This window comes from Oxyura jamaicensis, chromosome Z (assembly GCF_011077185.1).
Source record: "Oxyura jamaicensis isolate SHBP4307 breed ruddy duck chromosome Z, BPBGC_Ojam_1.0, whole genome shotgun sequence".
Taxonomy (NCBI): domain Eukaryota; kingdom Metazoa; phylum Chordata; class Aves; order Anseriformes; family Anatidae; genus Oxyura; species Oxyura jamaicensis.
Window position 1 is genome coordinate 18,186,919 of NC_048926.1, and position 24,554 is coordinate 18,211,472.

The window sequence follows — 24,554 nt, forward strand, 5'->3', positions numbered from 1 at the left end:
CTTTTCAGAATACAGAAGTTGAAATAATTGTGAAGGCCAAGAACTAGAAAACTGCCATCCTAGTTTATTGATAAAATGATTTGTGTAACTTCTCCAGTCAGCTAAGTCAATACCACAATGCAGTATCAGTAATGTATGTACAAGTGCAGGATTCCTAATGATCACAATTGTTAGGATTGGGATCACACTTCTTTAAATTGAGTATGGCAGGGTCTATGCATATAAAAGCACTGTAACGTTGACTGAATCAGAGGCATCTTGGAAAAGGAGAGAAATGGAAATAGTGAGAAACGTGATAACACCAGTTGGGAGATAACAGCCTTTTTTCCTCTTCTGTTAAGCTCTTAATTCCTGCTCTAAATTCAAACTCTCATTGGAATCACCAGTAATTAGATGGCCATTATCTTTGAGGTTGTAGATGATAGTCTGCCTATGCTTAAACCCTGTAAACTGAATATGAGACTCTTTCTTAACCTCAAAGGTGACAACCAAATACATCAGAAGACTGGTATATTCTAATACTACAACGGTAGCTATTTCAGTTAAAGACATAAGTACTGGGAGCAAGACACATGAAAAGATCCAGACAGCCTTCTGCCTAAAAACCAGGAAGGGCCAGTGCCCAGATGTAACTCCAGCTGTTCGTTGGATGACAGTTTATAATCAAGGCATCCTTTAAATTTAGTTTTCATGTGTTCGAGAACAAAACAGAGTGGAAAGACCATGAGTTTGAACTTTCCTGAGAAAGACAGTTGTACAACGATATGTTGTATTCAATAAGTTAGATTTCTAGTATCCCTTTAGTCATGGTTCTTTCTAGGACATAATTCAGTTCCTCCTCCTCCTACTTAAGTAGTACCTTTAATAGTACTACTGTTGTGGAAGACAACACCATTCTAATGCACTGTCCTTTAGCTCACCAGTCTGCACCCCTGCATGGTGCCCCACTGTCAGACACAATAGACTTTTAAATGATTTTATGGCTAGGTTCTACCAAAAATGAAGATGTCACTTTGCTGACCTACCCTTTGAATATAGATTACTTTTGGAGAATCCAAACTCCTGCACATTGGTCAGAGACTTGATGATCTGCTGCTTTCTGTATCCAGAAAAGCATCAGCCAAACCCCAGGCCTTATTGCCCACAAGAGCCTCTAAGTTCCTACCCAGTTTGGACACTAGCAGCCACCTTCCTAACTCAATTGCATTGTCAATTAAACAACAACAAACTAACAAATACCAAAACAAAAACTTAATTCAAGTTTCCTAATTTCAAAACAGGCAGTTTGTCAGTCAATAAACATTCCTTCTACACTACAAGTAAGTGAAAGGTGACTAACACAGGCACAAGACTTTTTATATGCCTGGAGATTTTGGAGAGGGTTTGGAAGGAACGTGCTTGCCAGAAACTGCTGGCAAGCACAACCCCTATAACAGCAGGCAATGGGAGATCCAAGCATACATTTTTGCTTCCTTTCCCAGACATAGTATTACCACCCCCACCTTCTTATTTATGCAGGGGAAGGGTGGCATTATTGAATTCATTTTCTTAGTTAAGCAAGATTTTTTTTTTTCCTATTGCACAGAAAGAATGATTTCCAAAAGGATAGATACATCTGGGGAATGTTTTAAGCCCATTTTACAGTTACTGAAATCTGAATTGTCAGAGTCCATTGGCATAGCAAGACATTTATTTTTATGTAAGGTATTAGCTACTGCATTCCCAGTTTAGAACATTTTTTGAGGTATATTTCTCAAATACAGTTGAAGACACAAAAAATTACTTAAGAGAAATGCAAAAATACACACCTATTTTCTTTAGTAAAAGAGCACCTGCAATTAATTTTATATTTTGTTTCTCCTATTTTGCTAAACATTACTGCTTGCATCCTGTCCGTGATGTGGATTGAATCATAATGTTACACCATTAGGGGTTTTATAGAAGATAATTTACAGGAATGATATCTTAACCTGAAGCAGAGTATAAACATACAGATTTTAAGTTGCAGATCAGTACCTATATAAAAAGTTAAACATCCCTATCTTAAAAGAAATGCTTTATTAAAGTGGCAATTATGAAGTGGAAGTATACTTTTCCAAAAGCCTGTATTTGGCAGTAACCCCAAATTTTTGAAGAAGTCTCCTGAACAAACCACCAACATTACCATCACAAAAGTTTTTAATCTTTCTTTTTTTTCATAAAATACATGGGAAGTTTATGCAAAAACAACTTACATAGCAGCAAACTTTTTGTATTTTTTTTGTGTGTTTGTTTTATGGCTGGTGGTGGTGGTTTTTATTTGGTTGGTTGGTTTTAAACAGAATGTCCAGAAACCAAGCTGCAAAATCTACTCACAATTTCAAGGCGGCCAACAAGAATAAGTGGAAACTTACCATGTTCTTTAGATGGTTAAGTAACACTTGCCCTTTCACTGCCTGTGATTGGCAGGGTCTTGGTTGACTTATTTATAGGCCAATTTTGAAATACTGTTCCAATGTCTTGCTTCCTAAACAAACACCTTCAAAAATTAATCCAGTGAGATGGCATTAGTCTCTACTCACTGACCAAACACTTTGTAATAAACAGATTGGCAGAGATGACTTAATTCAGACACACTGAGTAACTGAATAATTAAATCAAACAGAAGAGCTAATAAAGAGTGCATACGCACTGCACAATGTTTTTTAGGCAATGGATAAAGTCAATGGAAAGAGAATAGTTGTAAAGGTTAAGTGTATTTTGATTCAGCATTCTGATTTATTTAGCATTTTCCCATCATTTTATGCCCTAATAAGTTTCCATTGACTAACATGACCTAAAGCTACAGAAAAAGCTAGTCAAGTGCAGAGTTTCTTAGACTGCATCTCTACCAAGTTGGTGCAACTAAACATATGTTAAAATAATCTGTAAAATGAAAATATACCTGGGTGAAATTCTTCCAGTCTAGTTTGCAGAAATCCCTTAGCACCTTTGGACACAACACTGCTTGGAAATTAATTATTTCAATATCAAAATTCTCATCTTAAGCAAATTTTACAATGTGGTAAAAACAGGACTGACATTGAGAAAGTCACTGTGAAATGCAGCATTGTGGATAAAAATATGTACTTTGTTTCCCACATTCAACTTCAGTTTATAAGGATGTAAAAGTACACCATATGTTCACTGCCAACAAAAAAAGGACTAAGATAAACTAAAATAATCTGGCACCATGTATTAATCCAATGCAAGTGTTCAGCATGATTAGTCTGACATCCTATTGTTTTGTTACTTTTAACCAAGACACCCCCTTAACATCAAAATCATTTGAATGATCAAGGGGAGCACAGTTCCTAAAGTCAGATAATAAAAATTCTCTTAATTATGGTCAGCTGTTCTCAAACAAAATTTTGTGTATTTACTAGCTGTAATAAGATTCAACAAGTTCAAAACAACAAAAACCATCCCTGCAGCACAACCTAAAAGTTAACATAGTTGTATGCCAATTGTGGAAAACTGATTTTTGACAGCCAGCAGGAGTAAGAATCAATTAGCGAAACTTCTGGTAGCAGACAGAAAAAAAGTACCTCACCACTAAGACCACCCATTTGTTTTATTATCCACTGCTTCAATGCACAATGATAATATAAATAAAAGGCTGAATTTTGATTTTTACTAAAGCCAGACAGATTAGAAAACGAAATTACAAGAGTTTGCTATGAGTTAAAGACTGTCAATAGAACAGTGTGAAAGGACATTCTGCCTGATAGCTGTATCCTTCAAATCACAGATTCAGGCCATTGCCAATTAGCAATACGCAAATGAAACAAAAGGGCAAATATAAATTCAGAAATACATAGTTCCAACTTTTTATTTTTGAAATTGCAAAGCAGCCATAAAAGATTTACAAATATTAGCCAAAAAAGATGCAAGATATTAGGCTGTCTTTAAGACAGGCTGTAAAGTCCAATTTGAGTGTTGAAAAGCACCATTTACCACTAGGAGAAACAATTATTCAGAACATAAAGACAATAGGTTCTTTTGGTCCTTGCAATATTAAACATAAATTAAAGATAAAATTATATTCATTTGGTCACCAATGGCATGAAGATTAGTGGTTAACGTTCACTCTAAGAGAAACAGTAAGTGACAGGAGAAAAGAATCATGCTGCAGAAGATTTGAAATCTACATTCCCAGGCTACTGATGCTAGAATATTTTTTTTAATATATCTATGTCTCTGTATGTATATAAACAATAAATATAAATAAAATTTATATATTATGCAAACACACGCATACATACTCTCCACAGATCTCAAAATAAGCAGCACGGGCACATAATTAAGGGGTCCCCAGGGCTCATAAAGAAAGTGCAACGACCTTGTTAGTGTTTGGCCTTTCTTTGGCACCCAGTCTCATTGTAAAACAGTCAACCATGAAAGTACTTTAAAAAGCTGGTTTTCTTTTAATATTTACATCATGAATAAGTAAGATACCTTATAATATTTAAAAGATATACTCCTGTATATCTTCCTGGCAAATTCATCGTGAACCACAAACTTTCTAATTTACAACTTTCAGAAATCTAAATGCTTTAGAATACTGGGATTTTCAACTTTGCAATTTAATGACAACCCTGCCTTTGGCCTTTCCTGACCTGTTGTGAAGTAAATCAGGCACACTAATGTGGGCTAACAAGTCTTTTTCACACTGTTCGATCACCCTGCATCTTTTTTCTCCGCAGACAACGCCTCTCTCCCACTCTCTGTCTAGCCATCCTCCCTCAAAGCAAACAAAATGGTCACTGTAACCCTGCATTACTGCTCATTAGATCACAGGTTAGTCAAGTGGAACTGCCCGAGGTTCCCAAAGGAGAGCTATACTTCAAAAATCTGTCCATGTCAAATGAAGAAAAAACCCCTGAGCGTGGGGTCACCCAGATCAATGATCAAAAGAGACTGAGAATAGTGGAGGGGAAAAAAGGAGAGAAAAAAAAAAATCCTTTTTTTTTTGTTAAAAACAGCCTTTCGTATAATAAATCAGAATACAAAGATACTAAGCTTTTTCTCCCCCTTAACAACGCTCTATTTTCACTTTAAAATGGAATACCTTGATTTTCAAAAGATTTTCTAAAAATAATATGATTTTTACGTATTACGACCAAGATTTCAATAAAAATCAAAATTACCTTAACAAAATTAACGAGAGATAATCATGGAAAATATTAAGGATTTTCCTTCATTATATATTTAATTATTCAAAAATCTAATATAAATCTATTTAAACTCGATTATGATTTTAATTTAAACAGCTGATACATTCTGAACTTCATGAAAAATGATACAGGTGGTACACCAGCAGAAAAAGTAGTCAACCAGAATTACACAGTTACATTAATAATTACATTACAACAATTCTATTACATGACAGATGTACAGCCATACCAAATACTTGAAGAATGTGCAGCACTATTTCTATAGCCTCTGTTCCTCTTTAAAGAACATGCAGCAATTCACTAAGGACAACTATGAAAACCACCATAGAGTAAGAAACAAAGAAAATAATCTTACAATAAAATAAGAACTTTATCTGTAACTAATGAGTCTGTATACACAGAAGAGACGAAATTACTCAAAGAGTATTGGCTGTATAATAAAGTTCTGTGCACACACATTTTTGAAAACAACATTGGATAGTCTTTATTTAACCCCAAATGAATGAAAAACAAACAAAAAAGAATTTAAACAGTGCATTTAAAAAATCACAGATAATTGTACCTAATCAAAATGAATTATGTATTTTCACAAATGACACATACATTGTGCCATGAATGAAGACAGTGCTGCAGCTGAAGGTAGAATTAGGATAGAGGCACAAAGGTATCTAATTTGGAATAGAATCTATGTCAGCATATTTTTAGTTACTATATGGTCTGCTCCAGAGGCCTTGTTGCAATATAACAAAGCAATAGGGAGGCAAAGGAAATACAAATCCTGTGAATATCTGAACGTTTCACAGAATGTCAATAAAAATGTATTAGCCTTTATTACCTAGCCATTATTACCACAATAACGAAAACCAAAATGGTATGATAATACATTACGAAAAAGTCTTGGAAAAAGATTAAAGAACTAGCTTGCATTGACAGAGACAGATGGGACAACTTAATTTTAAGTAAATAATGTAACTGTAGCAAGTAATTAATAATATATGCAGTAATCCCAATTATCCTCCTCTTTACATACATGTGTATGAGATGATGGTCTTCATAAGAAAAGCTCATCAACTAATGTAATTTTTTTTGTTTTTATTTTTAAGTTTCCTAGATGCTTTACAGTGCATATTGAATAAAGAACTTCAGCCTACCTTAACTTTAAAAAGGTGTATGTGCATGTTCTTTGAGGTTTTATTTTGCAACAACCAAAGACAACAGAAAACACAGGAAAAGTAAAGATGTTGAGAAATTGTGTATGTGCATTGTCATGAAGTATTCTGTGCACTGTTAATATTCTATTTTTCTAACCAGCACGTGGGGGGCGGGAAATTTCAAGGATTAGCTGAGTAAATCTAAATAATACACTAGTAAGTTTTCAAGAAAAAATAATTTCATCATGTATTTTAATGATTTCTAGTTTATTCTTCACTAAGAAATGAAGAATATGATTCTAATAAGATCCTTCACTATACTAACTCAAAATTCTGAGCTGTACAGACTCCAGTGGAACAAGTTACTGTTTCATGTCAGACTGCTGCAGATTTTCTAAACTATTTTGAGAAAACATTTATGACTATAAAGATTTCAGCATGACTAATGATATGATGTCGTATCAACAAATCATCATTAGAATAATGTCATTATATTCAAAACTCTGCCACTAGTCTTATGAAGAAGATTGTTCCCAGATGCTAGAGAGTGCATCTTTCTTCCAGGGTATGTCTGCTGAGTCACTGAAGAAGGGGATAGGAGAATGGGTCCACTTTTTGAATCAAATGTCATTATATATTGAACAGATTCTGAAGAAATAATGGACACTGTTCTCAATATACATCCCTGTAGAAGAATGCCTCCAGGGAAAACCAAAAACACCACAGTGTTCCATCCTCAGCCTCCTTGACCTGTCACTTCACCACCTTTGAACCTGCTGAACTCCCTTCCATTCTTCTTTTCTGTTTCATCCCCAGCTGCTCTCTACTCATCTCTTTGCTTTACTGCCAGCAAAGTTTATGGAAATGGATGAGAGGGAGGTGCACAAAGTTTGACAGTGGTTCCCCTTTCTATTCTTCCTGCTACCCCTTCTCTCTGGATTATTTCACTTTCAAATGCCACAATATCCTGTCTGACATGCAAGCTCATAACCTGGCAACAATCTCTGATTTTGGTTTAACTCATACCCTCTGAACACCTCATATTTTTTTCCAGAAGCACAAAGGCTTGAAGACAACCCAGACTACCCAGGAAGAGAAATTAAAAAAAAAAAAAAAAAATCAGCAACATTAAGGAATAGGAAGGGATCTAATTATAATGATATGTCATTCTTTCTTGGTCCTTAACAACTGGAGAGTTGTCCCAGTCATATGCATCCAGAATGCTGATACAAAATGACCCTTTCCCCACCCTGCCACTTGGAACATGCCATTGCTTTGCAATGTCTCAAACATATGCTACTATCTCCACTTCCAGAGCAGCATGGTTCTTTCCCTCTCATAATCATAGGAATTTTATTATTGCCCACTTAATGCACTTCAACTCTGATGGGCCAATAGTGCATCAGTTTCCAGTCCTTTCCCATACAGTACATACCCCCATACATAACTCCCATCAGGCATCTTAAGAAATGCTGAGTGTTCAGAGGCACCAAAAGAATCCCATACTCAACCTCCTTCCCATTCTGGAATGACCAATAAAGATGCTCACATCATGATCCTCCATGAAGGATAAGCATCTAATTTCCATGGAATGCAAAGAGACCAGAAATTAATTTCATATACTGTATACCTCTTCAAATAAAACAATTATAAAACAATTATATGTGATCGTAATCAAACTTTTTTTTAATTCTTCTGTTACACTAAGTACCAAATATAAATGATACAGAAAAGAGTTTAACTATGCAGTAAATAAAGAAAAGTAAATTTAAAAAAAAAAAAAAAGATTCATGATATATTTTATTACCAAATATATTTTAGTACTAAAGACATTCTATTACTTTCACTTAAAAAAAAAAATAAGGGAGGAAGGGTATGTCTCCATCTTTTAAGCAGCAGAAGCTTATATTATTGTGCTTAAGAATTAATTCTACTAAAAATAAGGATGTCTGAAAGGAAAACACATCCTAAATCAGTTATACAATAGCAGAGCTATCACAGACTTGATCCAGTGCATTACTAAATAGCTTTCCATTTTTTTCATCTGATCGGGAAACTTTCTTTTTTTATTTTTTCCTTTTTTTTTTTTTTTATAAAACATGTAGGGTTCTATTTAGAGAGCAGTTATACAGCCACTAGTGAGTTCCATTTGAAATAGTTACTTATTCTGAAGGAAATACAACTTCTCTTGCTCATGCAAGATGTCTCAAACAGTAATTAAATTTCTGAGCACTCAGGAATTCCTCTGAAGAGCAGTTTCACAGACTTAGAGACCCAAAAGGATCATTATGATCATGCAGTCAGATTTGTATCCAACAGGCCTCAGGATTTCATTTAATAATTCTCAACTAAATCTCAGCAACTTTTGACAAAACAAAAAAGGTTTCAGACAGAACTCCAACAAGCTCTGCTTTCCTCAGCTCCCACAGTCCTTACTTAATGAATACCACATAAGCATTCATAAGTATACAAATATATATAAAAATTTGTATTCATCTTTTAGCAAATGTTCCACTCAGATTTATTTGTCAAGGAATTTACCGCTCGGAGATTTATACTTATTTGTTAAAATGGACATGTACATTTGTACAGTTTGGTTACTTGTAAGCTACATTATTCACCTATTATCAACAACTCCAAATTACCATCTGATCTTATGAAAATACGGTGGAAGGGGAGGAGAGGAGTGGGAGGTATCTGCCATGGTCTTGTTTATTATAAAACAGTAGTTGAAACAAATCCATCTAAAGAAAAGGGTGCTTACTGTTTGGATCCTTCATGTCATTCTTCACCTTTTTATAGAGGGATTTTCATACAAAGAGACCTTCTGGACAGACTTATTTATTTACAAATCCTTAAACAGCCTTTACAATTCCTTTCCAACTCATCTTAATTTTTTCTTTGCTCACCATTATTTCCTACCATGCTAGTGATTCAAAGAGAACAGATAATACAGCTTCTTCAAGATTTGCAATTTCTTATTTTAATTTATTTAAAAGGTCACTTGCATTTTGCAGCAGTACATATTTACAACCCAACTTTCTATTAGTCTAATTATTCTAACAATGCAATAATTAAAGCATACTCTACCTTCTAAATATTTACAGTGGACACAGACTTGCAATCCTATAAACCTGTTTTGTTGTTCACATCCAACTAGGGCATGGATCTACTTACAGATTATTTTACACTGATTTTTATATTCCTGTATTATATTTTGTTTATATTACTTTATTTTAAGATCTTTTTAATATGTAAGTGCTCTAACTGTTCTGAAGAAATTCTTTTATCAGAAAGGGAGATTTCGTATGAGATGTGTAAATAGGAATCATTTCAGCATTGTTCCAAGCATGGCAAAATTAATATTTCCTAAACATCAGTTTATAAATGTTGTCCTCTCCTGCAAATGTATTCATAACTGAAGCCTGACAAATAACTCCACAGTTCCTGCAGAGGCCACGGTTGTGAAGGAAACAGCCAATACTTAAAATATCAGAGTCCAGCTCCAAAACAATCTTCAAATATCAGGGGATACACCTTGGACAAGAAGTATTTGCTGTGAAGGGATTGCAAATATTAAGGTCATTTAGGTCACTATGATCTCAAAACAGGGTAGGAATCCATATTTTGTCTATTTGCTGCAGTAATTTGAAGATAAATTATTTTGCAAATACTTTTTTGAGGAACTAAAAATCTGCCCGCAATTTAACTTTGCTATAGATGTCGTCCTGGTCAAAGTACACAGATTTGCAACAGCTGGTCTTTAAGAATTCGGGTAGGTGAACTAATTTGCAGGGTTTGAGCAGGGCAAGAATGGGACTTAGTGCAGCCTGAACTTTCATTTCCGCTCTTGGCTTCAGGCTGGTTTTTGTTTGTTTGTTTTTATTTTATTAGTAGTATTATTTTCTGCTTCTGGAGGCACTATCTTTTCAAAGCTGTTAGCTGAGATACTCAGCGCTTTCTGAAGCTTAACCTCCTATCAATGAAGCTTAACCTCCTATCAACTTATCAATGCCATTTTTCAGATTGTTAGCAATGACATCTATAATAATATTCACACATTGGTAAGTTGAAAGGTTTTCCAAAAAGAAACTATTTTTACCTAACTAACAGAAAATACAAGACAAACTATGGCAAAACAGCATGAGGACACTGATCTACCTTACACACAATAAGAAGTAATTAAGTCCTGGAATTAAGAGTGTCATGTGCAGCCAGCTTGGACTATAAAGCATCAGGCCCAGAAAGAAGAGTTTCTATAGCTCTCCAGATTCCCTGCACAGCCCCTGATAAACCTGGCCATTGTACTGCAACAATTTAGTTTCAAGAAACTTAAGGCATCAAGACAACAATGTTTATCTACAGAATTAATTCCAGACATAAACAAGAGAGGAAAAGCTTGCAGTGTAACAGTCCCTATATCACTGTAGTGGTTCACTTAGAAAGGAGAGCCACCCTCTGCTTTTCTGCTAGCAGAAAACCAAACTGGACACCATCCACGACTGAAAAACCCAAACACCTTAAAATACTGTATAATAGATAAAAACATCACAATTCATGCAATCAAGGGACCAATTTTTCACATTTGATTTTGAAAATACTCTTTGTAATTCAAAGACATTTTTAATCATACTCTAATGGAGAAAAAAGAAAAATTGGAAGACTTTCCTCAGGAGTTTCACACACCCATTAGTACTTCACCTGTAAAGCAAGACCTCCTACACAAGAGAAAAAAGCACATGTGATCAGCTCACATAATGTTTTTTCACCTTTTTTTTTCCTGACAATGTTTAGAAAGATAACAAAGAAAGATAACAATCTTAAAACAGACTGAGAAGACTGTCTGCTAGTCTCATTGCATATTAAATATGCTGGCATTTCTGAAAAAGGAAATTTAGAAGACTTCTTCTATGATTTCCCCCTGAACAAGTGATCAAAAATCTCAAGATATGAAAGAAATGTGTTAATTACTTGCACTTTTGGATAAGTAAAAGAAAATAACAAAAATTAAACTCTATGGATGTCTTCACATATGTGATCTTGCACACAGCCTTATATCTTAAAACAAACAAACAAACAAACAAAAAACCATCACAAAACCAAAAACCAGAAACTCCCCAAAATCAACATTCCACCACCCAAATTTGTAGCTTCACTACTGAACTGGCAAAGCTTCATGGTCCAATTCAGTTTCTGTCTGATTGGGCTTCTACAAGTCCTCAACACATTCCGGTAAGTGGTTGCCTGTTCCTGAAGCACAACAGCTGTGAACAACTTCCAACTCATCCCACCTGTCACTCCTAAATATTTTTGTGACTTTGGAGGTAAGTAACTCAATTTGCGTACTGGTTCAAATCATAGGAATGAACTGAAAAATCCACCTTCCAGTATTAGCACACAAAGCAACACAGATTCCAAAATAAAAACAAGTGAACAGGCTCACTTACAAAGCAATTCACAATACTCTTAACACCAAAAAACTCCTGTTATATTTTAAGCCTTTAAAGAAATTTGACTAATCAAAAGCACTTGTCTATAACCAAAAGCAACTTTTGATGGAACACCGGAAATACACTCCATCAGAAAAATATCTATCTATATATTATGGTTTATATATACATATATAATTTAATTTTATGCATTTATGTAATATACATATATATAATTAGGTACACTGTTCTAGAATTGCACCCAGTATTTTGGAAACAGTAGCCAAACTGCTATGCCACTCTCACACGATCTTCCCAATCTGTTGAGTAACTAATTTTTGTTTTGCTTTCAACTCTAAATTTTTTAAGACAGGAGGGTTCCAAAACAGCAGTAAGAACTGACTTCCACATGATTAATTCTTCATTACTGTAATTTTAATCTAAAATAAGGTTATTTTGCAATATACCTATTAATTTAAATATTATTGCCTGAGTTTTATGCCCCAGTTAATGAACTTAGCTGCTATTTGAAATCGTTTAAGTATGCGCTAGTGCTCCAACAAACATCAAAACTACTTAAAAATATCTTTAATATGGGAAGATGGAATAAATACCATGCAAGATGACATAACAGAATTAAGAGGTACATCTTCATTCACAGCTTCTAGAATGAAATGTCAAATGTACTTTTTTTGGTTTACTGTCCTTCCAGAGTGTAGTGTCCTTACCCAAGGCAAGGGACTGAAACTGGATGATTCTGTGATTCTCTGATTTAAAAAATAAAAAATAAATTTAAAAAAGGAAACCCAACCAGCAACTGAACAGAGGAATATAAGATCACATTTCTGATCAGTATTTCAGTTTAGTTTCTCCTGTAAGTTTTCCTGATCACTTCAGTAACATTAAGTATATTTTCCAATCATGCCTGAAAATGTTCAGTTACATTTCATGATTAAACAAACTTACTGGATATTCTTCCAAAACGTTGTGGTAATTTTGAATTGAGCTATTCATGATATTGTTTAATACTTAAAGTATATAGATTCTGTGATATTGTTTTAATCTATGCAATGCATAGAAAAAAGACTTAAAATATAAAATTTTGAAAAGCTAAAGCAACTGCACTTCCCAACAATAAATAACTAACATCTGTTGCAGAAAGTGCTTGGCAGTTGTACAGTTTTGTGAAGGATTTTTGTTATAGATAAATGTTTTTCTACAATTCCTATTACACACCACTCAACTCAGACATTTTCTTTAATTATACTCCAAGGGATCCTACCATATCCATTAAAGAAAGGCAACTTGTTGTCTAAAAGAACACATACATATTTTTAAATACATAAATACATAAATACATAAATTGTCAACTGTGGTTCATTTATCTTATGACACACAGAAAAGCATGAAAATACCTAAACTTCATGTAGTTCTAAAAAAAAAAAAAAAAAAAAAAAAAAAGCCTAATATTTAAAAATGCTCTATTTAGGAATAAGAAATGGTGATATGATGAGTCAGCTTTTTCCTTTCATGTCAGACCTCACCAATGAGGACAAAAGCACAGCAAAACCTCTAAGAAAGCAAGAAATTTCTATTTCAACATCTGCAAAATTGAGTAAGACTCCCACTTTGCATTCACAACAAGCACATGACATCATTATTTTCAGGGACGAAATATCAGGAATAACTTTGTGACAGCCCCCCTCAGTTCAAAGTACTTTTTTTCCCACTATTCTTAAGCAAAAAATTCACAGACATACATCTCATGGTACAGGATTTTTGTTCTGAAGATATGCTTTAGATATGTGCATTTAAAAAAATTATTGTATTCAGCATTTCATACAGACTCAAAGTAGCAATCAAGACTTGTTTGCTGTAAGTATAAACCAAGACTTTTTAAACGTATTCAGTAGAAATGTATTTAAATACTGCTGTAAGCATATAAAGATCTATAACTCCACTGAGATATCAAACAATTGGTAATGATGTAGAGGGATAAGGAGAGAAAGAGGGCACTGTCAATAAAAAAGAAGAAACATTACCTCTAAATACACAAAGGATTTGGTATATGCCCAAAAGCCTACCCAAATGGACTCAACTGCAAAATGAAGAGTTACATCAATAACTTGCCATGGAGCAATCCATGGCATGGAGCAAAACTGGCACATAGCACATGGCACAAAGACATCATTCCTCTCCTATATTCACTTTTCATTTAAACCAGAGAAGGAACATTTCTTAAACAAGATTTATAACCAAACTTTCAATTAATGTTAAACCCAATATGGCCATTTCAAAAAGGAAAAAAAATAGTAAAACAATAAATGCTTGAAAATAGTTAAATCCTGGGGAAAAAAAATCCATTGATGGAAACTAATATGTATTACTCTATGAAAAAAAGGGTAAAATCAAAATACCTTGGGCATATTTGAAGAACTAAATTAAACCAGTCATATATTAGGAGAATGTCATTTTTCAAGTGAAAGGTTGAGGAATATATGGTTTGTTTTTACCTTGCACAATAAACTAGAATAAATTAATAGCTTGATATATTAAAATCCACATTCCGTTTCCTCCAAATATTCATTATTTCTCCCTACATCCATTTTTAGGTGAACAAGACCTAGAATTGTAGATTCAATCCCTGCATCATTTCAGCTTACTTTTTTATGCAACTTAAAATCCAATTTTTTATTTTTTTTTTCTTTTTCTCTTTTAAACACAGAATCTTGGAGGAAAGGATCAGTGACTGAATACAGATTTTTACATTTCAATTTACACAATTTTCACTTACTTTCTTCCTCTCATATTAAAAGCATCACTATTTACGTTTCTCCTACTTAACACATAATAAACTTATCTATATTGTCTCTTTTGGCAAAGAAAGCATAAAGCAGCAGAGAGAAAGTACATGCAAATATACTGCACAAATAGCAGTTATCCTACAGATGATTAAGTTTTGCATTGAATTAAATATGCATTCTTCAGAAATACCATATTTTAGATAAAGATGTATACCTAAGAAAGGAAGAATTTCAAATACCGATCAGCAACACAGTAAAGTGCTGAAACAGTTTTGACTCTGATGTATGAAAAACATCACTCACAGAACAAACAAGATTTCATGTACAATCTTTAATATGAAGAGTTCTTTAAATGACATAGTTATGAACAGAATGACACAACAGGATTTTAATATCATCCTACAACTTCAGAAAAAGAATTTTTCAAGAAGATTAAGTAACTTCCAGCATTTCCTCAAATTCATTAGAATGTGTGAAAGATTTTTTCAGAAACTTAAGAGGAAAAGGTACACCGAAAAGAAGAATTATGTAATTCACCATGTCGTAGCTAGAAACTAGACAAAAACATTACTGCTTAAAAGAAGGAAATCAGAACAGCTCAAGAACTTCACAACAGGAATTGCAACTGTCCCCTCACTTCATTACACAAAACTTCAGAAAAAAAGCTTTTATACAAAGGCTACCCATGTCTGCAAACAATCTATTGCTTTAAGCACTTGCATAGAATAGAGTAATGGGATAGTAGAAGATTAAAACTAATAGTAAAAAAAAAAAAAAAAAAAAAAAAGGCAAAACAACAACAAAAAACACTGTCCCAGCAGCTTTTGATAGGAGTAGTTAAAACGTCTTTTCTCCCTTCAGCAAAATACAGCGAAAAAGCAGAACTGTGTTTGTATCCAAGTATTACTTGTTTGTTTTCCAGAACAACTAAGCCTGTATAGAGTGCATTGGACTAAATTCTTAGGGGCAGGGGCTGTTCTTGGTCTGTGTACTTACAACAAAGGCTAACTGAGGCCAGTCTGTAACTAGGATGTCTGGGTAATAAGTAATAATGGGTCAGTGGTGTGCACACAGTAAATACAAACAGGCAAGATGCTGCCACATTAACATACCTCTTGTACGGAGCGAGCTGCTGGCTTGTCTTGATGATTGGCCAGTATTAAAAACGGCAAAGTACATAACTGTGGGTGCTGGAGAGCTGAATGCAGTTCATTCCTAGCAGTTTCTAGGTCATCTTCAGAGGAGGCACTGTCTAATACAAATATTACCCCTTGGGATCCTTGGTAGTAACGACTCCAGTATTTCCTGATATTGTCAGCCCCTTTCAAGACAGTAATAAGAACTAATTAAAATAAATATAATTAAACAGTCTTAACACTTATAACCAAAAATAAGCCTTCTACTTAGAACAGTCAAAGCAATCTACTAAATTTTCTCATAAATATACATTAAAAAAAGCAACCATAAATCCGGGACACACATACACAAACATAGAAACTAACATCGTTTAAATAAGGAAAGAATGTGACTCGGAATTGAAAGTTTCTGCTCCATAAACAATTACTGGCAGAACTACTACACTTTCAGAGAAATCCCATACTTTCTCACTGAAATATCCTGATAATAACAAGTAAACAGGACATCCTTTGCCCATTCTTTTTTCCTTAGCCATGTAGCTTAACCTGTGGTTCCTGTTATGTCAGTTGTTCATTATTAAGTATGGCAAGGTCTTTCAGTTCACCTCCAAACCATTAAATACTTCATAATCAGTGAAAAGAGGTGTCAGGAAAACCTACTAAAGTTGCAGTTACACATTTAACGAGGAAAATCGTGATACAATAATGAGTTGAACAGGGAATGAGGAGATAGGGTGACAGTTTTGCAAAGGTATTAATTTCAACTACTTTTACTATCCCAGCCACATGACAGATTCTGGAAGAGCCCAACACTACACACGTGACTGACTGTACAGGCTTATGTGCCACAGTAAATTTTAGGACACAGTTCAGTGGCACTCAGCCAGCTCAACATAAGCCAAGCAATAAGGTTATCTATAGAAAACTTTTGTCTCCCCTGGAGAGCAGCATATGTTGTAACATTGAGGTAGGAAAAAAAATTATTTGACAGCTGTCAAACTATCTAAACAACAATTTGGACACGGGCTATCCTTTGAATGTCTGAATCTGGCACTACACTCATGGGGACTATCATTAAAAAGTAAACAGCAACAGCAATACCATAGGAGAAAACTTGACATGTCTGCAAGACAATGATTTGAAGAAATGTGCTGAATTTTTTTACATACATACACTTTACATACACTGTTCATACATTGAGATAGGGAAAAGTGAACTTCAATGTAGACATGGATACCAAGTTCTGATAATAAGAAAACTCTTTTTTCTGATGGAACAAAATAACTGACTACAAAGTTTTTGACCAATATGTTTTCATAAAATGAGAATTTAATGCAATACAATTACCATAACTTCACTATGACACTTAAAATATTAACTTAATTTGTGCGTTGTACAACTGAAAAGAGACACTAAAAACAGGTAAAGAAATCAAAATTTAAGAAGGAATTCATACCATTATGCTTTATGCATCCAACACTAAATATTCAAAACTCACTCCATGGAGTTACTCCCTTCACTGTTCTGATGACACTGGAACCTGAAGCTCTCAATTTCTGTCTTGCACCCAGCGCAATCTAGGTGGCTAATTAACATTGTGAATACACACTTTTTCCTATAGAGAATACTGGATTCAGACATGAACGCTGTTTTTCTGCAAGACCTAAAGGATTGGTTACTTGACAGTCATGGGATTTAGTCAAGACCTTGCTTAATTTCTCTACTAATTTAAACTGGCTCATGAAGTAATAATGTACAAACATGACATGTATTTCTTTTATTTTATTGTCAACTTCTGAAGATCAACATTACTTATACAGGAGAGGGATTGTATTGGAAGTTAATTTTATGTTTCCTTACCACCGTAATATCTATCAATTGTATTTGTACAGAAATGAAAGAATTTCATAGCACCTATTATATATACACCAGTCCTTCCAAACAACTCATTGTACCAGAACCAAGGAGAACTAGCGGCCACAGGAGTTTTCAGCCTGAGAGACTGTACTTAACACAACAATGTGCAGCAGTGTCAGCCACAGCCATCTGAGTATCACATCACTTAAAAAAAAAATAAAAAATTATAATTTTCAGTGAACTAAAAGGCCAACACCATGACCAGTTCTTTGAAGGTGTTTTTTTGTGTGTTTTTGTTTGTTTGTTTGTTTTTGTCCTAGTAATATAACAACTCTCACCTACCCTAAGATTCAGCCAGCTTCTTTTCAACCACATGTTGCTGCCAAACCCAGAGTCTTAGTAAGAATACTGACTATTTCTAAGGAAAAAATACTCTGTGCTTCATTCATGGCAGTATGAGGCTACCTTTATTTCCCTCCTTTTCAGTGCTTGTAAGAGAACAGAACATAGCATCACAGAATAATTTCACTGAAAAGAACTTGAAGGTGTCAAAATTGTTAGCTGTCAAACTTGCAGCAAGTCTGCATTGATAGCACAAATGCCACACAGCCTTTGCATCAAGACAGTCTAGCTTGTGCATGAAAGCTTCCATTAAACTCAAGTTTATGAAAAACATCTCTCTCACCTCTGTTCTGCCTTCCATGCTTCCCCACTGAGAAGTCAGGCCTTCAGTATTTTCCCTATTAGCTAACACAGGTGCTGTCTCCAGTTTTGAATTTCCAGTACTCTGATATTTAAAACTGTTAGAACATTTAGGTTGCAAGCACGTGCAAGTTTTAAAAACACCATATATAAACTTGTCTGTGAAGAGGCAGTTCGATCTCCTTAAGCATCTCCTTAGGTACGTTATACTGCCATCTTAAAATGTGGAATTTAAAATAAAAATCTCCTGCTCTAGTTAGAGGAAAGGACGAAAAGAAAATGTGTGCCCTGCAATATGCTCTAGTATTTATTAAAGCCTTAAGCCTGAAGCTTTAATAGTCTGCAGTAGGTGACACACCACAGTAAACTGGACTTTATAGATGACAATTGTTCTCAGCCTTCCCTCTCCCTCCTTCCGCACTTTTTTCCCCTCTATCTAAACACACAGTAAGTCCTCTAGAGCAAGGAAAGAATGGTTGGCAACTAGAAAAGCATCCACCAGTTTCCTCTCTACGCACTATGTCATGTCTACTCTCTCTCCACCCGTGCAGAAGACTCCACAGCAGCTGTGGACACAAAACTTCCCAGACTGAAGTCTGGGAAGCTACCAGTGCCCAGAGTCTCAGATGCAACCTCATCTTAACTGGAGTCACACCTCCAGCTACAGCACAGATAATCTCCTACAGAAAGCTCTTTATGCATCTATCTCTATGGCACTTGACATCAGCAGGCATATAAACAAGGCAGTAACTGTACCACAGCTGTGTTATTTCTGTCTGTCTAGCCCTTCTGCTGACTGGCTCACAAAATTTTGAATCAGCTTTAACCTTTCAAAGCTGTTTCTGGCTAGAATCAAAAACTCAAAACTTTTTTTTTCTTTTTTTTGGGTGGGGGATGGGCATTGTTTGTAAAATGTAGGTGTAGTTTACAATGATAAACTAGGATGCTCTCTGTACTTAAGCCTTTGATTCAGCCTGAAGAAAATGGAGTTGCAAATCCATCAGGAGACAGATATTTTTTTTTTTTTTAAGCAAACCAAGAAATTTCTGCTTTTCACAAAAATCCTACTCAAGAAAAAACAGCCCCTACTCTGCAGAAAGTGAAACTAGAAAATTTGTGGGATTTTTTGCTTATCCTATAAGAAAAGCAGGCAGCGCTTACATGACTATTTGCTTTGAGTTAAATAGTAAATGTCTATTCACACTGTAAAAAGCTAATTGTAGAAGAACATTTTCCCAGAACAATGGAAAGATTACTACTGCTCAATCCTTGTCTGAATTTCCTCAGGACTCAAGTTAACAAAGTCAGTAAACAAGTGTAAATGATCTCTTATCTATGAAATGAGGAGTCTATGTGAAAGAGCTTAGGCATCATTTGAACAGAAGGCTTGAGTATGATTGATAGCAAACAGATCCATCTTTATTGCTTTCAGAAGCTGAACATCTCTGTGCAACTCACAGCTTGGACAGCTCATCAGGGTCATCTAAAAATGTCATCTACTAAGATGTTCTGTAAACTGTTAGATGCAGATATGTCGCAGATGGCATTACATACACTTCATGACCAGATTTTGTAGAGGTGTCAACTGCCTTTTAGTCAAATACAGTAATGAGATTTTATTACTTTGTTTTAGTATGTCCCTGTGAGGATTACTTAGGCTGGCATTTACTTGTGGGATCAGTTTTCTGATGACTAAATAGATGAAATTTAGCTGCTCTACTAGCCTATGTTGTTAAAAGAGTATTCAGTCTTCTCACCTTTTTCCACAGAACAGAGGAAGGTGGTTTGTCCATACCTATTTAAAAATTAAATGCTAATTAACAGGTCAACATAATCCCCTCCTACCTCATCTCTTTCTTTACTACTTGACAGCTATTGCCATCTTCTCCAGGTGTTTACATTTTCCATTCAACTTTGTTTGCATGACAGTCTGGCTGCCACTCCTACTCTCTCTCTCTTGCTCTTTACTTCCAAATTAGGACAAAATACGCATGCTTTGTTTAACCAATCCTGTTTAAAAGTTATTGGTTCTCGAACTCTTACCTACACCATTAATTCAGCTGGTTTAAGGGTGTGAATTTATTACTTCGGTCATGAGGCTTAAGGAGAAGCAGCAGTGGGGAGGACAGTTCTCTTATCCTGGCCTTGCTCAACTGAACGGAACTTCAAGCATCCCTGATACAAAGCACTCCACTTTCGCTAACTGGTTAATACATTTTGTCTTAAATGGAATTTAAGAGATAATTACACAACATGTTGATTATCTACGCTCATGAAAAAGGCCTTTAGGTAGCTTACAAAAACCTAACACAAACATGTGACAATACATCTTAGTACATAAAACGGGGAAAGTTAATAAATCGTATAGCATGTTGTTAGTATTTTTAGAATCAGTAAGAATAAAAAGAGCTAATCTCATACAAAGTCATTCATTTAAATTTGACCAGATTCAAATAGGCTTATTGAAAAAACAAAAACAAACAAACAAAAAAAACTCACCCACAGCTGTAAATTATTAGGTGGCCTCCAGTTTGGACCTTGACATAGGCCTACCTATCCACGTCATGACAACTGCCCTGATTTTATATTCTGCTCTGACAGCATTACAGCAGTGAATGACTGAATAAACATACTGAATAAATGGTGGATGCAGGCACTGGGTCTTAAGGCTGGAAAGAAACTTCTTAGAGCCAAAAAAAAAAATGGCAAACTTAAACCGAACACAAGCTTCATAGTGCCTTTGCACCTTCATTCTCTGTCCTGAGAATAAACCTCAGCATTCAGTATCCCAAATTTATTTTATTAAAACAATGTTGGAAATTTCCATTAGCATGCTTTATTTTTCCATTCTTTCCCCATTCTTCCTTATGTTCAAACAAAATTTTATTCAGAGTTTTCACCAGACATTACTGCACCATAGCAGAAGTCATCAAATCTGTAATTTCTTTTTACACCATTACTCAGTTAAGTTGCGTAATTCAGAGAGATGTTTCAAGTTACCATGGTAAGAGTACATTCTGAAAGAACATGGTTTGGGGCACACCACATCTTCACAGTAATTCAAACTATAGACAGTATTTTATGGATGTTTTTGGAAGAAAGTGGTACTTTAATTTCACTGTTTTCTATATGCTTTGCATGAAGTTTTACAATCCCTACAGAAATGAAGAAACAAAATCTGGCTTCATTAGCAGCTCCAGCAGTCAACCAGCACACTCAAAACTAGCACCATCTTCGACCTCAAGGAAGGATATTGGTTCAGCCAAACAAAAAGGATACTACACAGTCAGCATCTGTTTCACATAACTGCTTGGCTGCTGAATACAAGAACCTTAAACAGTATGACTTTTGCTCTAAGTTCCTTAAATATTGGCTGTTCCTACTTTGCTGTACAAACATATATGAAGCTTTCAATTTTCAGTTACATAAACCTAAAAGATAATTTTAAAATAGAGTATCAAAAATTAAAACTATATTGAATTTCACGCTTTGAATAGCATGCAGGAATGGACAGTGATTGTTAGAAACAGATGCCCCTCTATCTTCCTCCAGGTTTCCACGATGAAATGCCTGGACTAGAACTTCAAACTGAAGGGAACTTAGATAACAATGCCTTAACAAATGGATAAGAAAAAAAAGCATAGGCTTCTCTTTAGTAACACCAAAGGCATAAACTACTACTTTTTACTTTCTTTTCAATCTTTCTCAACTTTATGTACTGTTGTGAAAAACGGATTGTAAATTCCAGCCCCAGTGATTTATCATTTTTAAATTTAAAACAGCTAATATTTTGGTATGATGAGATTTAGATACTGTATCTTTTTATAATCAAAAGAATAAATGCTATACCTCCAAGTTCTTTTACATTCAAGATGGCATTCTGGAATGGCACTGCTTTTATGCTAAAACCTAAAAACAGAAAAGAGATTAAAATGTGATTTATCAGAGAGGCCATTTGAAATCAATTCCATACATTTAGAAAAGACTACGTTTTTCACAAAAAAAAAAAAATGCTTTTCCATATGAAATTCTGTTTAAATATGATGTTTTAAAAATATCAGTTGCAGGGTGCAGTTAGACAAATCAGCAAGAGTTAAGACATTTACAGAGTAACAGTTGAATAGCTGGCATACATTAAATACAGCACACAATTTCCACACAGGTTGTCTACTATTTGGTAGGGGGATAGAATGAAATACATTTTTATAAAATAATCTTTTAATGCATCTGGAACTGAAAATTAGATTTCAGATTACCAATAATATGAAGTGATTCTTGTACATTATTTTTTTTAGGAAATGTGGAAGACAATGTGTTATTTAAATCACTTTGTCTTACATTTAAACTTCACAGGTTTTAGTTACACTTAAGAGTATTAATCCTGTCTATAATATTATTAACAGAAAGATCCTTTTGCAGACCTGAGCGGTATTTACTAAAGTGGTTCTAAGCACACTAGAAATATCTGTAAATCTTCTACTAGGCTGTTAAATGCTTAAAAAAGTAAATAATAGTAATTGATGTTTTCTTCTACCTGAAAACTCAGACTGCCAAAAGAAAGGGAATTAGCAAGGCTTGTGGCAAACCATCAATGTACTACATTCTAAACTGTAGACACATACAGACATGTATGTGTATATAAGAAAAAATTCATCTGTTCTTTCAGCATAAAATATCCAAATAGACATTGAATTTATTTCCATCTATCACAAGCAGTTTCAAGATGATTACATACCTACAAGCTAAGTTAACCAGTTTTGAAGAATGTGTGTCACTCTGGGTTCATTAGCTATCATTTAACAGACACAAGGAATTTGTTCTCCCAGGTCAGACCAATAAGCTATTCCCGTACCCTAACTCCAGCCCCGATCATTGTAAGGTGCAGTACAGGAAACTGCAAGAAACTCTGAAGGGAGTAATTTTGAAATGGCTTGTTGTCTTAAAATAATTCCTAAATTCTTACTAGAAAACTAAAAACTGGAATGGACATGAATGGACTTGATGAGAAAATCAAAAATACAGGGTATAGTTTGAAAACCAAATGGAGGAGCTGTTACATATTTACTGATTCTCAATCATATTTTCTAATATAGCAAAGGTTACAAACAGATACATTTATAATAAGCTGAGTATCCTAGCTAGTTATCATTTTGACTTGGATGCTACCCAGTTTTCTCTGGAATCCATTTGCATTGCTCAAGTTGCCTAACTACACGATAGGATTTTGATGCTACTGTCTAGAAACACGTAAGAAATTTATTTTTAAAATGAATTGTATTTTCATTATTTCCTTTGATAGATCTATATTGCTGTTTACATTGCTGTTACTATTTCTTTCAGGGTCCAAAGTGTTAAAGTTTAATTTGCACTCATTTCAGGTGAACTCCAATGATAAAGAGAAAAAAAGACTAAATTGCTCAACAATTTCCTTCTAAACTTTTGAATTAGGCATTGACATCTTCTCCACACAATGAGGTGTCAGATCGTTTGAGCATTCCTAATTACACCACGATTAATTATGGTTAATTATGTATCACAGGAAAAAAAATGTATTTTCTTGTACCTGTTTTACTTTGTTTACGTACTGTTTTATTAAATAACCTTATGTTCTTGTAATTTAAGCAAAGACACACTGAAAACCAGTTAGGGTTGCTAAGGGATGGTCATGTAAAATTCAAGTCCATGAAGCACAGCTTCAGTATAAAGCCATAAAACTAACTATATGCACAAGTTACTTGCACAACACTCACTGTCTGCTCCCTCTGCAGTTCAACCTTAATAAACTGCTGTAGCCACACATCCAGATTTCTTCCATCTCTGTGATCCTAATCTGTCTTCTTTTTGAACTTGGCAGGCAGGTATTCCTTTTATTCCTTTTTCTTATTCTACAAGGTTTTTTGTTTGTTTTGTCCTGGGCTTTTTTTTTTTTTTTGTCTTTGCAATATTAAGTCCTTCTGGTTCTGTTACATCAGCATGCATATTCAAATTTGTGCAGCTAACATGCCTTTTAGCTGTTGTTGTGCCTGTTTCTACGCATCTTTTCAATACCACTCAAACTTTTTGTAAATAATCTGCTCTTACTACATGAACAAGTCTCTTTGCTGATCTAAAAGGAAGGATTATCACCAGAAATAATTTCCATTATGTTAGTCTTTTGTATGCTAGCATATACCACAAAGAAGAACTGACCAATTATAAGAAATTAAGTATAATGTAATTTTCAGAGCTTCACTACCCCATTCTAATTTATATTATGTTCTCTATTCTGATTGTATAACAA

General features: G+C 34.5%; 1 protein-coding gene across 5 annotated transcripts in view; it reads right to left on the bottom strand.

Annotated features, from left to right (window-relative positions):
- The window catches only part of ARL15 (ADP ribosylation factor like GTPase 15), a 224,626-nt gene that overhangs the window by 120,133 nt on the left and 79,939 nt on the right, over nucleotides 1-24,554 (bottom strand). For all 5 annotated transcript variants that reach the window (XM_035309201.1, XM_035309199.1, XM_035309200.1 and 2 more), the window contains 2 exons: nucleotides 22,124-22,183; nucleotides 15,692-15,900 (listed from right to left, as the gene is read on the bottom strand). In XM_035309201.1, coding sequence (XP_035165092.1) covers nucleotides 15,692-15,900; nucleotides 22,124-22,183 — 269 coding nt within the window. The remainder of the gene's footprint in view (nucleotides 1-15,691; nucleotides 15,901-22,123; nucleotides 22,184-24,554) is intronic.